General features: G+C 35.6%; 1 protein-coding gene across 1 annotated transcript in view; it reads right to left on the bottom strand.

Annotated features, from left to right (window-relative positions):
• The window catches only part of KCNH7 (potassium voltage-gated channel, subfamily H (eag-related), member 7), a gene marked incomplete at its 5' end in the record, with an annotated part of 46251 nt that extends 41477 nt beyond the window's left edge, over nt 1-4774 (bottom strand). Inside the window, 2 exons of the mRNA XM_009075149.1 lie at nt 3099-3526; nt 4744-4774. Of these exons, the coding sequence (XP_009073397.1) occupies nt 3099-3526; nt 4744-4774 (459 nt within the window). The remainder of the gene's footprint in view (nt 1-3098; nt 3527-4743) is intronic.
• Nucleotides 4775-16899: the final 12125 nt, after the last annotated feature.

Here is a 16899-nt window from a genome sequence, read left to right as displayed (position 1 = left end):
ACCTGTTCTTGAAGTGAAAATTTGATGAAGACATTAAACCCCACAATATTTTAAATGTATATATCTAAAATATCTAGTCATCTTAAGCAGGATTCTATTTGTACATGCACATCATCTATGTGTGTGTTTTACAGAGCTGAGCTACTGCAGCTACGATTTGTTTAAAATCCAGTTCAGACTCCTCAGCTAAGCAGAACAATTAAAAATAAACTACTAAAAGAATAGAAATGAAAAAGTATATCTACTCCTTATTTTTATCTTCTCAAGTATCGGGGATGACACTTAACTTTTACAACACACATAAAAAAAGAGAATTATTTACTCTCAGCCATAATATTTTTTTGTAGAATCTGCTTAAACAGGAAAAAAAATTAAAAATTATATTAGTTCCCTATTTTAGAAATTAGAAAGTTAACTGTCTAGGTCTGTTGCTTTCCTATGGCTGACAGAGTACATCTCAAATAGAAGCATTCAGATAGTGCTGCATGTGGTATTGGATTATTATCTCCTGCCCTTTCTAGGCTCCGTTTGATATCAAGGTGTTTTAAAGCTGGGTGAGCACACATTCAGGTCTCTTTAGAGCTTATGTTGTTTAATAAAAAGACTATACAATACAACTGTTCATAGGGGATCTTATTTGAAGACTCTCTAGATAACAAAAAAAAGCTATTTAATAAAAATGATAACCCTTGTGACTGAAAAAAAAATCTATTAAATGAAAAATGCTCCATTCTGACAGTTTTACATTTGCTTCTTCTTGCTAAAATATCAAAAAGGGATCATTGGGGAAATATAATAGCTAGCAATGTAGGAAGAAAAGCTGCAGTAAAAGTAGCAGCTTAGAAAAAGTGATTGACATATTCAATACCATGAATGAGAGAGAGAAGTCATGATGCCATGGTGTATGGGAAATAATCCATATAGTTTCATTGCTGCTTAGGTAAACAGACCAGTTTTTCCAGATAGTGAAACTGTTCAATTACTAGGTTTTGTGGCAATACTGAAAAAGTTATTACGTGGTCCAGTAATTTCTGTTTCAATTTCCACGTTTTTGTATTTGTGTACTCATCTGCAAGATTGCACTTGTTTAATACTAATCCGAAACATTATCTTATGTAAAAGTTAACCCTTTAGCATCACTTTAGCACCTGGCACTTTATTCTTAAGGCCATCTGTAACATGGGAGGCGTGGAAGAATGATGAAGAGGGGCAAATCCAAGGAACACTCCTTCAATGAACTTTGCAATTGGTCCCTGTTGTAATTAATTATGTTTCACACTTCTAATCACTGAAAATTATTTTTGGCAGTAATGTGTGCTGAGTAATCAGAAAGAGATGCAGACCACACCTGAAGGGGAATGACATGGTCTGACTTAGAAGTAATGCCACTATCAAAATGTTTGCCTTTCATGTGTCTGTGCTTTTAAAACAGAAAAAAAACATCTGCAGAAACACTGAGACCTGCCACAGATAATGAAAGCAAAAGGTGATCAAATTTTCTTTAGTCACCGTCCAAATAGAAAAGTTATCTTATGGTAAGAGAACTATTAACATGTTCCCTCTGCACTTTATGTTACTCTCTCTTCTTATTGCTTTCTCTTAAAAAATTTATTTCTGCTGCATGGTATTATCTATGTGTTTCCCTAGACTTCTCATTTACCTCGAGTGTGTACACTTATGTTCAAATTAGAAGGATTAGGAACTTGTTAGCGATTTCTATGACTGCTGAATGAGACTGCATTATTACAGTGATTTTTCAGAAGCACAGAAGCCAGGAAAACATTTGCATTGTATGAAATTTAAGAAAATGAGTTTAAGAAAAGCATGACTCATATTCACTCTAGTACTGAAATTTTTAAGCCCGAATATGCTCACAAGCCTCATATGCTCACAAGGTGCATGTCAGTATGTGCCAGTTGTTTTATACTGACCCTTAAAGGCATACTTAAGTTTACATGTAATTTGTAAATATAGCTTGGGCACGCTCAGAATTCAAATCAGGCTTTGGGGGGGGGGGGGCATAAAAATATTTGCTGTCACTGAAAATTAATTTAATAAAAAGGAATTAATTTTAAAATGAAAATGTATATGCATTCTCTATATTGTGGCATGGGCACATACAGTTAGTAAATTTTCACACTAAAGGTAGTTTCACTTTTGTCTTCTCAATTAATGATGTACACAATACAGTGAACAAAACTGTCTGTTTCCCTTATGCCAATGTATATGTTATGGTGTTTTTAAGACATGGATATGTGTCCTTTCAAAAGTGAAAGTATCATATTTTGCTTGGTTTGCTGCTTAATAAAAAACCCTGCTGCATTCTGTGCATCGCAAAAAAACCTCAAACCAACCAATTCTTAGTAGTTCACTTTTTATGAAAAATATGTTAAAATTTTAGTTCTCCTTAAATTAAATTCTTTGGAAGGAGGCATACCTGGGTCAGGAATCCAGAATATAGCCTATGTTTATACACCTGTGGTCAATTTTTGGATGCATGTATCAAACAATGTTTTACTCTATTTTATATGTAGGATAAAGATGTAAATCATGTCTGGCAAGGTTAACCCTAAATAATCTCTTTTTCTTTCTTTTGATAGTCCATATTCTTGATAAAATAGACAACAGCCAAATCTTTTTGTTAACTGGCATAGTTTACACTAAAACTAATCAGTTTTACAGTAAGTAAACATCTGATTTTGAACACAAATATTTATTTTAATGTTTCAATGCCAACAGAGCATATATATCCAGTTTGAGCAGTTTTTACAATGCAAGCAGCAAATCAAAGGAGCAGTTCTTATATAAAAGCATTTCAACAAATCCTTCATGTGCAATACATTATTTTCATTATTTGTAAACACAGTATTAAATATGGTATAATTGAAAACTACCAGCTGAATCATTCAACATGTTCTTTTTTCAGTGAAGCTAATATTGTATCTTATTCGACAAAGGAAGATTTAATTTGAGTTTAACTTCAAAAGATGGGCTGGAAATACTAAGCAGTCTATTAACTGACAAGAAAAACATACTTTAGGATAACAGAATATTGCAGTAAAGCAAAAAATTAAGATTTCTTACTCATTTAAGCTTACCTCTTCAGAGCCAGAGCCAAAAATCAGAAGGTCAAAAGGTATTGCAGCAACCATGTCAATTAGGAACCAGCCTTTGAAGTAGTGAATTGCTATTTTTGCTGGGTCACTTACCACTTCTTCATTCTGGTTTACATATGTTGTTCTGAAGTTTATTAGAATGTCAATGATAAACATAATATCCACAATTAAATCTACAACATTCAGTGGGCTGCAGGAATATCCACACTCTCTCCTCTTCCGTTCCTCACTATCATTCAGAAGGAAGGCAGCAGAGTAAGGGGTGAATATGGCAGTGTATATTACCAGCAACAAAATGAGCCAGTCCCAGACGGCTTTGAAAGGACTATAGTGCAATATAGTAAACTTGTTGATGCGAGGCGTCTGGAGTTTATATTCTGGTAGAACATCAGCCCCTAAGGATAGGACCTAGAATAAGAAATATACCATATCAGTAATCAGACAGTGTATCTATTCAAACTTTCAGCAAAGGTAGAAAATACAGGACAAACTTTAAAAGTTCATTGTAGTTTTGAAAATTAAGTTTCAATCAGTTGGTGTTTTGGCAAACTAAACTTCTGTGAAATTCATGATCTCTGCCAGAGATTAACAATTTTGCACAGTGGGTTGATTCTTGTCCCTGGTACCCATCATTAAGTGGCACACCTAGTCCATAAAATCTGTATAATTAGGCATGTCATCAAGTTCATTTATCCACCACATGATAATTTTGCCAGCCTGTTCATGGCCAGTGAAAGTCTTTTCTTGCAGTGATGTAATGTTTTTCCCCCAAAGCAAATCTGTTAGCATTGGTTTAAATTCCATACAAAAGAGTCTACTCTCATTGGAAAATGTAGGCAACCAGAAGTAAAATGAGTTAGAGAAAGATCTGTGTGTCCTTGACAGCTATCTCCACTTGAGTTTTGTGGTGTGGAAAATTTTCGTACGTGGACAAATTTCACTGAAGCTATATAGTTCAAGTTCAGCTAAAGGTGTGAAAAAGAAGAATACCAGAGGAGTATTACCTTTTGCTTTCTTTCTAGTTTTGTCAATGCTTAAAGTTTGTTATTATTCCTTTAAAAGCATGTATTTGTTATCTGCTGGTGTTGCCTAAGATGGATTTTAATTTAACTTGGAAGGATTATGTTTGCAAGCACTGCTTAATTTGCTGTCTCTAGAAGCTGATATCTTTGCTTTGTTGCAAAGAACAAGCATAGTGTGGGCACCAGATCAAACTAATTTCGTTTGGCTGCTCCTCCAGTCTGACTGAACTCTGATATGAAGGAACAAAAACTTTAAGGATAAGAAGGTAAATTATGTTTTCATCCTTATTCAATGTTTGGTGCAGTTATAGGGACTGTCAACAATGATGCTAATTATTGCTTTCTGTGCTGCAAGTGATCTCCAAATCCTATGGGACTCAGATCACCACTTCATTTCACAGAGACCAATGAACAAACATCAGATGGTGACAACCTTCAGTTGCTACCGACTGGGGCAATATTAATATTGCCATTTCCCACTAGTTACTTCTACTTACTCCTTATTCCCCTACTAATTAAAAACAACCCAACCATTTAGAAAATCTGATATTTCAAAAGTTATTAAAATGGATAATTCTACTCAAATGAAATAATGATTGGAAGAAGAAATACCTTGTCAGTGACATTGTCTGTTTTTATTCACATTTTTTTCCAACAGTTATGAGTTTGGGATTTGACATTTCAGCTTGTTCAAGATTGCAGAAGTTTATGCTCTTCAAATATAATCTTTACTTTCATATTCATTGTGAATCTTTAATAATAATACATTTTAAGGGTCAGCACACACCTTTCTGCTTAACTTTCTAACAGCAAGTGTTATATAAACCTTAGATCCTATCCTTAGTAATCCACGTAACACTTCTTATTCAGTCAAGTTATACTCTGAAAATCTTGTGAGAACACAAGGGTAAATAGCCATTCTGCTTTGAACTGTGAAGAAGTGATTAAGCCATCCAAATGATTATATGGTACCTTCAAGTAGCCATTAAGCACTTGGTAGAGGCTGTTCATAATTATTTTTATACTGTGGCTAGGACTTGCACTAAACTAATGGTACTAGCTATTTTTTTATGCACTAAAGACATTAGCTGACAGCCAGCTGAAGCATAGGCATTGCTTAGTCTCTTAAGCAGTCTTAATATTTTCAGACCCCCATGTGGTGAGCTGACAAGAATGTCTTCCCAGTATTTGAGAGCAGTGAGTATAAGTGCCAAGGGAACTGCTATTTATAAAATTTATATCACTGTCCTCCTGCTGGATTTTCAGACAATGAAGGAAATGGATTAGACAACAGGGACAATAAAGCTTACTTCACATGTTTCTTGCAGTTGTTTGGAAATTCCAGACAGTGTGCTTCACTTTGGAGGAACACATAATGTAAATCAGACTGATTCCTCTGAAATGTGGCTCCTAGTCGTACTTTAATTAAATTTATTCCTAGGTTAGTTTAGACTGAGTTAAATGAAATCAAAGACTAAAAAAACCAAAAAGAAAAGCCAGTTGGACAAAATGAGGGAAGAGCAGTATAAATGTGATCATAGCAGAAATGGATCCAACTTTTTTTGTGCTAGTTGCTTAGACATACACAACAGGAAAAGCTGACTGACAGTTGTGAGTTTCATATTTCTAATGCAATATAAAACTTTCCATTTCTGCATTGCTTACTCCTGTGCAATGAGAAGTGAAAAAACCACTCATTAAGTAACTATTTTTGTTTGCTGCATTTTGAGAAAGAAGATGGGACTTCATTTGTCAAATAAAAAAAATCACAGTTGCTCATGCATAAAAAAAAGAGAAAACACATTATTTATTTTCATGTTTGCAGTTTCAATAAAGACAGATTAATATGAGGTGAATTTGTCCTCTTGCTGTTGTATAATATCTTTGCAAGGCTTGGGTATTAGTGTTGGCCAATCTTGGCCATCTTGGCTAGATGGAATACTTCAGTCTACTCAGCAATCAACTCAAAAGACCTTTAATATTTTCACTTGCTTAAAATAGATGTTGACAAATTCACTATTCGTAAAAAGACAATTGATTTTAGTAAAAAAGACATTTTATTAACTTTTCTGGGCAGTGAAACTCACATAAACAGACAGTTTAGGGAATGAAACATTTTTAAGAGTACGGAGCATGACTGGGACAAACCTGAAGTATAGCAGTGTTAAAAAGTCTTTGAATTTCAGGATATGACATGATGAGAAAACCAAGCTTCCTTGCATCTTACGAAAGACACTACAATGCTAAGTAGGAGAAGTCAAATTAGCTGCAATGGCTTTCTCTTAAAGGTAATTAGGGGTATTCAACCTTGATGAAATACCATTTCACACTGGTTTTCCTGGTGAAAGAAGGAATATATTTATAACTGGTGTTTTACAAGCAGTATTAGGTGATAAGATTTAGTTTATTTATAATGAGAATATTTCAAAGTTAAATGAACTGCACTGTATTTTGCCTTTGAGTAAGGAGCTTTGATCTCAAACTCAACTTTTCCTGTTCCTCTTTATCCCATTCACTGTTAAACCAGCACTGCTGCAAGTTAGAAAACTTAATTCAAACATATTTTTGACTCTGAGAATCTTACTTGTTTCACACAGATAGGGTTGGTCAACAGTTTTTACTCCTTTTAGGTTCATGTGCTTACTTCCTAAGATCACAAGTTCAAGGTGGCATTTATTATAGAAGGGCTGCAATCAGATACCCAGAAAAATACAGAGTGGGATCAAAGTAACTGTCATAAATTCACACAGTTTTAGACAGATTTATCTTTCTGAAGTGTTTGGTAGCTTTCAGTTTCTCAAAGATAACAGTAATTCATTGCGATTGAAAGAAAAGATATTTAAGAAGAAGGAAGCCAAGTCCTGAGGAGGCCACAAAGATAAGCAGGGGCCTGGAGCACCTCTCTTATGAAGACAGGCTGAGTTAAGGTTGTTCAGCCTGGAGAAGGCTCCGGGGCGACCTTATAAGCACCTTCCAGTACCTAAAGGGAGCCTACAAGAAAGTCAGAGAGAGGCTTTTTACAAGAGTCTATAGTGAAAGGACAAGAGGGAATGACTTTAAACTGATAGAGGCCACGTTTAGACCTGAAGAAATTCTTAATTGTGTGGGCATGAGGTACTGGAACAGGTTGCCCAGAGAAGCTGTGAATGCCCCATCCCTTGGAATGTCCAAGCTCAAGGTGGATGGGGCTCTGAGCACCGTGGTTCAGTGGAAAGTAGCCCTGTCCATGGCAGAAAGATTGGAATGAGATGACCTTTAAGTTCCCTTTCAACCCAAACCATTCTATTATTCTGTGATTCTACTATTCAAACTGTACAGTTTCAAGAGACTCTGAGAGACCCTGTACTGCTATGTATCACATGTATATTCATAAATTTTGTTCTGAGGCATTTTCAATCTAAATTTATTAAAGAATGCAAATGCATACAGCAAAAACCAAAGACCTAGAAACAAAGAAGCATAATAGTGTATTAATAAATCATAACAGAAAGAATAAATGATGAATGCCACCATAAATTGTTAAAGAAATATTTCTGTCAAACCACTGCATGGATTTACAGTACTGCCTGAGAGCAAGTGTGGGGTAGGGTTATGGACCATGGAGTAGGGCTATGGATCATGGGTCTTCAAGTGACTGTAGAGCTATGCAAAGCACATAAATATGGAAAACAGATGGAAACCATGCCTGGTGGTTTCAAGAAGCATTGAACTCATTCTCTGAGCATATTGCAATTGTATGGACCAAATGCTATATGCAGGTTATTCAGAAAGCATTAGGCCTTTTTCACTTTTGCTAAGAATTCACAATATTTTTGTACTGTATATTTCCAAACAGACAGCAGATAGGTGATTAATGTACACTAACACAAACAATATGCAACATATTCAAAATCTAGGTAAGACCTTTCATCATAGACTGAACTACTGCACATCCAGAAAATTTGAACAAAGGACAATGTTTACAGGTGACAGAATACCAAAAGAGGTATATGGGGTTGAGGGAAACTCAACAGTTTTAAGGTAGATGGATACTGAGTATATCTGTGCAAAAAGTAGGTGTGGAGGTTTGATGGGTGCAAAGCTTAACGAATTAGATTTTTAAAAAGGTACTTTGCTATATCTCATGACCAAATGTGCCTCATATGAACTGTATATTTAAATGATGCAGTTATATTCAGTCTTCAATGCTGTTTTGTCACTGCTGCTTTTGCAACAGATGAATTGAAATAAAGCTTGTTCTAACAAGGTTAGCTCTTGCATAGCACCTTTTATCTTAAGAGAATTTCATAAACATTTAATAAAGTTCAAACTATAAATATAGTACCAAATTACTTGGGAACTTTAAAATAAACATTTATCTTACCCATAAAACATCTTGCATAAAACTATGGAAGATGCTACCAGTCCAAATACAACATTGAAATATTTATTTCTAGGAAACACTTACTATATGATATGAAAAAAAAATATTTTGCCAATATCTTGCTAGGGTCAGTCCAGTGCTACTCCTGAGAGATAAGAGCATGATTATTTCTGCATCTTTAAGTCAGGGAAGCTGTAGCAAATCTAGAAACACATTGGCTTCTTGTATGCTGAGAGAGACTTAAAAATCTTTATTCTGAAGAGTGATTGAAGAAACTTCAAAACGTCGCAGTGTATAAAGTGTATTCAGTGCCAAAATATGACATTTATGTGAAAATGCAAACAAGAAATGGAACCAGAATAATTCTATTATAGACATTATAGCCGGTGTCTTCTTGGTTTATACTTTTGTCTTTATTAAATGCTTTAAAATTATGTAGTATGACTATTTGTATATAATGCTGAATGCTAAAATATTCTTTCTGAGACAGTTTGAAGTATAATAATGAGGTTTTAAAGCTAAGCTTTTGTTAAAGAAAATCTGCTGCTGTGTGAAAATATGACTTGTCCTGGCCTGTGCTATGTGTTCCACATTTGGGATTTCAGAGAGAAGAGGATATAAACCTTTCTTATTTAAACAATGGATCCATATTTCTTTGTTTGCAGAGTGAGAAACAGCACAATGCATGTTTTTTGGGCTTGACATTGAAACAGCATTTTTGTTATTAATGGATGAACCTACAAAACTTAAAGCTTATCTGAGTCTATTTTAATATTTGTTTTTTCTTCCTTCAAGAAGTCACTACATGAAGCTTGTTTGAGAGCAATGGGACTTCCTGGGAGTGCTGAGCCCCTTACAGGACTGAGGCCATGGAGTGCCAAATTTTCTTAAAGTTATCAAATAATTACATAAATCTATTCAACTAAAGATATTTACATACATTGTAACCCAGAATCTTCAAATGGTTAAGGAATGTTATGTATGTCCTGAGATTAAAGCAGTAGAACAGCCTATTTCTCATGTTTTTTCAGTAAAATTGTGCTTTCATGGAAATAATATTTATTGGATGCTACCATCAAACAAAACTGTTTCACCAAACTTGAAGACATGTAATAATTTAGAAAACTCACTCTCTCTAACCTATAATTTATTTTTTCATGAAGCTATGTATTAAAAGAGAGGAAGTATTTTTATAGTTCATTTTCCATTCATTATTTTCCACAAAAATATTAAGAAATGGTATATAGGTCTTAAACCTCAGGACCCTCTTCCTGCCAGTCAGTATATAATGACTCTCATATTAGTGGGAATGCATCATCAGAACAACACTTAGAAGCATATGAATTTACTGAGAACTTTAAATCTTACTGATACATAGATTATCAAAGAAGTTATTAACAACTATTATTTTTAGCATATGTAAATTGCAGAATATATATTAAAAGCTGTGCAACCCTCTTCTTTAAAATTCACTATGAGATGTGATCTCAGAAGACAGAAAATGCTATTCTTCAAAATTCCAGTGAGTTTGTGAGTTATTCATTGCTCTTCTGGCAACACTAAGCTTTTAACAAGCATTTATGTGTCTGACAACAAAACATCAAGGGTTAAATTTGTAATACGGACTTAAATTATAGTGTGGTTTTTAGTCACCTAAAAGATACTTTCTATCATCTGTTCATGCATGACAACAAAACAAAGTAGATTTTGTGCTTGTTGATGTTTCATCTTCCTCACAATGTTTCTGAAAAATGTATCTTTCATTATTATCCATTTAGGCTGGTTTGCTAGCTGCCAAATATTTTGATGCAGATGAAGGAAAGCATAAAAGCTATAAGAATTTCTGAAGTGTGTGGAGTGAAAATGAAGCTGCTATGTCCATAGTTTAGTTCTATGATGACAGTACTTACTGACATAACTGTCAGGAGTAAGGGAGAAGATATCCTTATGCATACATTAATATCTAAGTTCAACCTTCAGTTTCTTGGTAAATATATTTTTTCCATACTAAGTGAAAGAAGCAAACTTTAACTCCTAGAAAATTTGCATTTTTTATTTAGACTCCTGTTTAGAAACGTGAACTGCAAATGAAACTGCTGTGGTAGATGGGGAAAAGCTTTAGGAATGTCTACCTTCCCTATGGCTCTCCCTGTTTGTGTCTAATGAATGTATCCCAGCCTGGTTTGTTTAAAGGAAACATTTACTCTTAGCATTCTGCCCAGGATGACCAGGTACCTCTCTGAACATCACTTGTAGGAAAGTTCAGTGCATTACCCAAACTTCTATCAAATTTGGTCAGCAATATTTTAATCAGAATGCCATTTGGCAAGGGAGATGCACACCTATGTACATACAATGTAATGAAACAAATTATATTTCATTAGCAAAACCAACTATAAAAGCATGATACAGATGTCTAGGGCCATCCATTCAATACATATTGGCTGGCCAGAGAAGGGTGGAGTTGTGACCATGGAGAACTGGGCAGACAAATTTGCCTCATCTCAGTCAGTAGCTGGATCTTACCTTAGAAATTTTTCTCTATTTATGATGTAAAAACATATTTTGGTTTTGGGGGATTGTGGCAAGACATGGTACAACTTTCATGATGATTCTTCACATTCTTGGCATTGATGTGTGGGCAATGAGCAATCGTGCATCCCTTCTTTTTCTTGGGTTTTCTCTCTCTTTCTCTCTCCACCTCTACTTTTAATTACAATTGCTATTAGTATCATTATTATTATTATATTTTACTTTGTTTCAATTCTTAAACTGTTCCTATCTCAACCCACGAGTTTTACTTTTTTTTCCCCTCTTGATTCTCCCTCCATCCCAGTGAGGGAACAGGGGGGACCAGAGCGAGTTTCTGTATTGTACTTAGTTGCCAGCTGGGATTAAACTTTGACAACCAGGCAGATATGGGTATCTTTTTGGTATTAGTGCAGTAATCAAATGCTCCGTCCAGTGTAAAAAAATGTATAGGATAGAAGCCTGTAAGCTTTAATGTTCTTAATGTTTATTGTTTTCTAGATACATTGACTAATTTATCACACTATGTAAGCTGCAGTTTCCTTTGCTTACTTGATATTGTAGGTGTAAAGAACAGAGAAAATAGCCAGCATAATACACCTGGGAATTACTATCCTATATAAAACCTATTTCTCAAGCTTTGTTTGAAAATATGGAAGGAGGCCGCAGTCTGCATCCTATTCTAACAAAATTCCTCAAAATAAAGTAGCAGGCCTCCAACAAGTTTTGCAGAGTGACCATGAGCCACAGGCACTGATTTCTTTTTCTCACTTCCAAACCCAGCAACTAACAGCATTAGGGACTAATATGCAGCAAATGTGTTATTGTCCTTCAGTTACAGTATTCCATTCTTAACCCACCTACAAACCCAGTGAAACTAAACTGTACAGGTGTACGTATCATACAACAGTTTGTTTGTTTCCAAAGAAAGTAGGTTTCTTCATAATTAATAGAATTCATTTAGAAAGTGGAACAGTTTCAAAGAAGATGGACGCTTAGATTCGAAAAAAAAAGCAAAGCTGTAAAATGAAGAACTTTTCTTCCTATTTAATAAACATTTCTCATTTATTAGTAATATACCCAACAGGCTGTCTGAAGCTGAACACACTCCTCACGCCAGCTTCCAAGATATTAAATGAGAAGTAGTTACTGCAATTTCTATATTTAAAAAGATGTTGCCTTAATGCAAAATTGGCAATTCTTTGAATAAAAAAACTTATGTGTAAAAATGCACCTAAAGTACCTTAAAGACAATTTCACAATGTGCTCCAATGAAAGATTTTTTCAACAATGAAAGAAAAACAGCCTTACCTAAGATAAATCTAATACAAGCCCACCCTGATATCAGGAAGAAACTCTGAGTTCTGTATGTACTATGAATATCAACTAAGTATTTATGCAGTTCAGGTACTTTATTTCAAATAGATTTTATTTTATAGTATATTTCTACACTTCAGATGGCATGAACTTTTAGTAAATGCTTCCTAGAGATTTTTGTTGTGCTGGGCTTGTTAATTTTATGTTCAGTAACACCTATACCAGTCATGATTTGAAACTAAAAGTTACCACACTGATTAGCACACTATTTAATACACATATTATTTGGAATTCAATGACCCTTTGATTTTGGATTCATAGATCTTGTTTTTTTAGATTTGATTTTTCCCTTACTGTGATTTTATAGATATTTCAATATAATTTAAGGAGTGTTCATGCAAGTTCTAACACATGACAGGTAATGAGAATAATGACCCTCTTCATTTGGCTTATTATTTTTGAGGGTATTCAGAATTCATCAGACAACACACTGTGCTGACTGGGGTTAATGGTCTTTGCTTTTTCTTACTGTTTCTACTACTGTTAAAAAGACCCTGAAGCTGGTCAAACCCTAAGCAGAAAATATTTTCCTCAGCTGCCAATATATCAAAACCAACCAATCCACATGCTTCTGTCCTCCCCTCAGCCCAAGCCAAAAGAATAATAGCCTTCCTGCTGTTTCTCCTTAATATGCATAAGGCTACCTCATATATAATCAGTGTTCGAAGCTAAGTGCTTTATCATCATCACCATATTACCTGCAAATTGCAGAAAATTTCTGCTCTTTAAAATTTAGTTTATTCATCAATTTCTCTCTGTGACATGTGGGAGCTTACATATTTCCTTGAAAAAGTTCATCTTTCAAATTATCAACCAGGTTTTCAGTTTTGGTATTAGCAAGTATTACACTAAAAGGGAAATGAATATTAAATTATTAGCTGAAGATACCTGCCTTTTTTTCTCCTGATGAAAATGACTTTTAACAGGTGTGAATATATAATTTCAGGTAAATGCTAAACATTGCTGCTCAGGTTATGGCATTCTGTGGCTAGATCCCACATTGGTACCACAATGCGTGCATGTGAGATGCCTGGCACTAGAACAGAGTTCAGAATCCAGACCATTTGAGGGTAAGGGCACTAAGACCGCGGGGAAGGAGTCCTCAGTCTGAGTATGTGATGCCCAGGGTTATTTTTGTGGATTTTTTAACAGATGGTAGTTTATGTAAGATAAGTAGCAGTCAAAATACTCTGGGACTACAACCCAAGACTGACTCTTTGTAAGTGATTGTCCTAAACGGTAGCTATGTTAGCAAATATTAGCAATGTTCTTGAAAAATGGCATTTCTTTGCGGCCCATGAGATCTACAGCTTTCTGCTCTCTTCCTTCCCTCTTTCCACATGCCAGCTGCTATTGCTATCTATCACTGGGTGATTTTCTCTGGGAAAATATATGCTTATGCTGACCTAAACATAGAAACTGTTTCCTGTGTTAACATGGTAACCGCCGGACTCTGATCTAACTTTGAAGTTATGCTGTTGTGAGTAGGAGGTTGGGCTAGATGGCCTCTAGAGGTCTCTTCCACACTACATTTTTGTATGGTTCTAAAGTTACATGAAAGAGGTACTGCGACTCCTTTCATAGCTGTTTTAAGGTAACTATAACTGTATATGTGAAAGGTCTCATTTCAGGCTGTGCATGTCAAGTGGAGCAGAGGATTCTCACAGTTCTCTGGATCTCAGTGGGACTTCTTGCAGTTTGTGGTGAGACTGTTCTGGTGGGTGTCAAAACTGTTCGTTTCAACAGAGTAACCTACCAAGTTTAGAAACTTCCAAGGTCAGTCCACCACGAAGTGGGATTTTGGGGGTTTATAGCTCTAGTCTAGAGAAATGAGGTTTGCCTAAATGCTGCTGCCACCTTGATTTTGATCAGCTTTACTTGCTTTGTAGGGCATTAGTTCTTACACTCTCAACATATTCAACGAATTCATTATTTGCAGAACAAACTGCAATGTAGTCTGAAAGCCTGTGTCTGCTGATTTCCCCCCACTTATTAGCATCAAATGAGGAATGTTTCTTTGGCAAATGATCTGATATTAACAAAAGTCATATGCTCCATACCATGATAGCATCAAGGCAGTAACAAGAAGGAGATCACCCAAACATTCGTTACTCGTAAGTTCAATTCATTGAAGATACTGGATACTTTTTCCCAAGTCAGCAAAATTAGGTAATCCCTTTTTTTCAAAAAGAGTAGATCTTGGGGGAAGGACATGGACTAATTAAGGATGCATCCAGTATACATGCTTCAAAGCAGCTGGCCTTTCTGACTGCTCCATTTCTACCATATGTTGTGAAATCTTCCCAAAACACTGCAGCAGTTCAGATGCCTTAGCCTATTCAGCAGTCACAAAGAGAAGAGACTCTGCTGTAAGGAGGGAATATTTTATCTTCCACAATTGGTGTGAATCTTATTTTGATTACTGGATGCAATAGCAAGTAATTACAATGAAAATACAACGAAACTGATCAAAACATTGGGCTTTCTTTTCTGCTTCCAGGCACTTCCTACAGGTACTTGCTCTGGTGCAAAAGGGACTACTCTCCAGTTCTGGTGGCACGTTTGCACAAGGTTAAATGGCTACACTGAGACTGGGTTATTTTTATTAGTTTTCAGCATGATTTATCTGCTTTTCTTCTTTTCATACACAGTGTGTCACACCTTCTAAATCACAATGAAATTACGCACATTTATACTATTTCTATAATTACATCTATAGTAATTACAAACCTGACTTATATAATGACAATAAAAGATGACTTTTTTTGCATGAGGGTACTAAGTATTATTGTAAAGAAAGGGAATAATTCCTGTATAAATTGTATCAATTGACAAATAATAGGAAAAAGAAAATCTCACTTCAGAGGAAATTTAAACTTTCTATACAGTAACTAGGAAATATTGGCTCTGCTTATCCCCCAATTTCATTATTATATCTATGCCTTGCTGTGTAATTGGAAGACATCAAAATTGCTTCCCTTAAGTCAGAATTTTCTGCTTTATGTCAGCTTGTGTTCCAAAATGAACAGCCTTGAAATGCTGTGTGCATGTGAGTTATTGCATGATGTAAACTGTGTAGTGTGTCAGCTGAATCAGACTGAAAACGTGTGGATCAATAATTTAGTTTATTTTTAGGTCTTACATTGCCCCTCTCCGTCCTAGATGCTACTAGTCTTCTTTTAGTCTGAAAACCTGAAGGTCAGTTTGAAGTCATGATCATATAATAGTTCTTTTTATATCAACAGCCTTATTGCCCTTAGGGGGAATATTGTTACTTATTTCTAAATCTTTTGGGGTACTGAATAAGAGTCTGGCCACATTACAAAAACATGCAGTGAAACTACAAGGTCTATCACTTCAAATGTGACATCACTCTACCCTCCCCTTCACTGACAGCTCTATTTTCAGAAGATTTGTGGGTGTTCAGTATGCCTGAAAATCAGATTACAATCTTCTGTGTAGCCTGTCAAGGTATATATTTATCATTTGATCAGCCATATGACCAGTTTGGGTATATATGTTTCCTAGAGGTGGGTGGATAATGAAACAGTTTTGAAAAGTATTATTTACAAGAAGCTTAAATATCATAGAGTTTTACCTTCTTGTAAGTCAGGTATTGAGACAAGTCATAAACAACAGATATATATTGGGTCTTTCAACCACATGCTGTATCCCATCAGACTGATGAATTTCAAGTGGATGAATAATCTCTGAACATTAGTGATCAAAGGCAGCAAAAGAGTTTTTCTTAACACAATAAAGAGACCAGTAATTTACACTTTCATTAACTGGGGCAGTTATTGTTTGTGGACAGTGCTAAGTTACAGGTATTCAGGAATTATCTCTTTTCTTTAAAAATAAACATAGGTACTGACTATTCAAGTTTTCATGCTGCTCTGAGTCTGTTCACAATAGAATAGAAAACTTTGGAGCCATACATCAGTGGGAACTGGATGTGCATGAAGCTTTAAAATAAATCAGTATTAAAACAGAAGATAAAATCACTTAGAGTCATAGAACCAACCGGGTTGGAAAAGACGTCCAAGATCAAGTCCAACCCCACTGTGGTTACTAGACCATGGCATGATGTGCCACATCCAGTCTCATCTTGAAAACCTCCAAGGACAGTGAATCCAGCACCCCCCCAGGCAGCCCATTCCCATGCCTGATCACTCCCTCTGTAAAATCTCTTCCTAATATCTAACCTAAACCTCCCCTGGCAGAGCTTGAGTCTGTGCCCTCTTGTCCTATTACTGGTTGCCTGGGAGAAGAGACCAACCCTCACCTGACTCCAACCTCCTTTCAGGTAGTTGTAGAGGGTGATAAGATCTCCCCTGAGCCTCCTCTTCTCCAGGCTAAACAACTCTAGCTCTCTCAGCTTCTTCTCATAGCACTTGTGCTCGAGTCCCTTCACCAGCCTTGTTGCTCTTCTCGGGACCTGCTCCAGCAGCTCAATATCCTTTCGGAACTGAGGGGCCCAAAACTGCACACA

This window comes from Acanthisitta chloris, unplaced genomic scaffold, assembly GCF_000695815.1.
Source record: "Acanthisitta chloris isolate BGI_N310 unplaced genomic scaffold, ASM69581v1 scaffold45, whole genome shotgun sequence".
NCBI classification, from domain to species: Eukaryota; Metazoa; Chordata; class Aves; order Passeriformes; family Acanthisittidae; genus Acanthisitta; species Acanthisitta chloris.
Note: the sequence above shows the minus strand (reverse complement) of the source record. Positions and strands in the feature narration are given on the sequence as shown.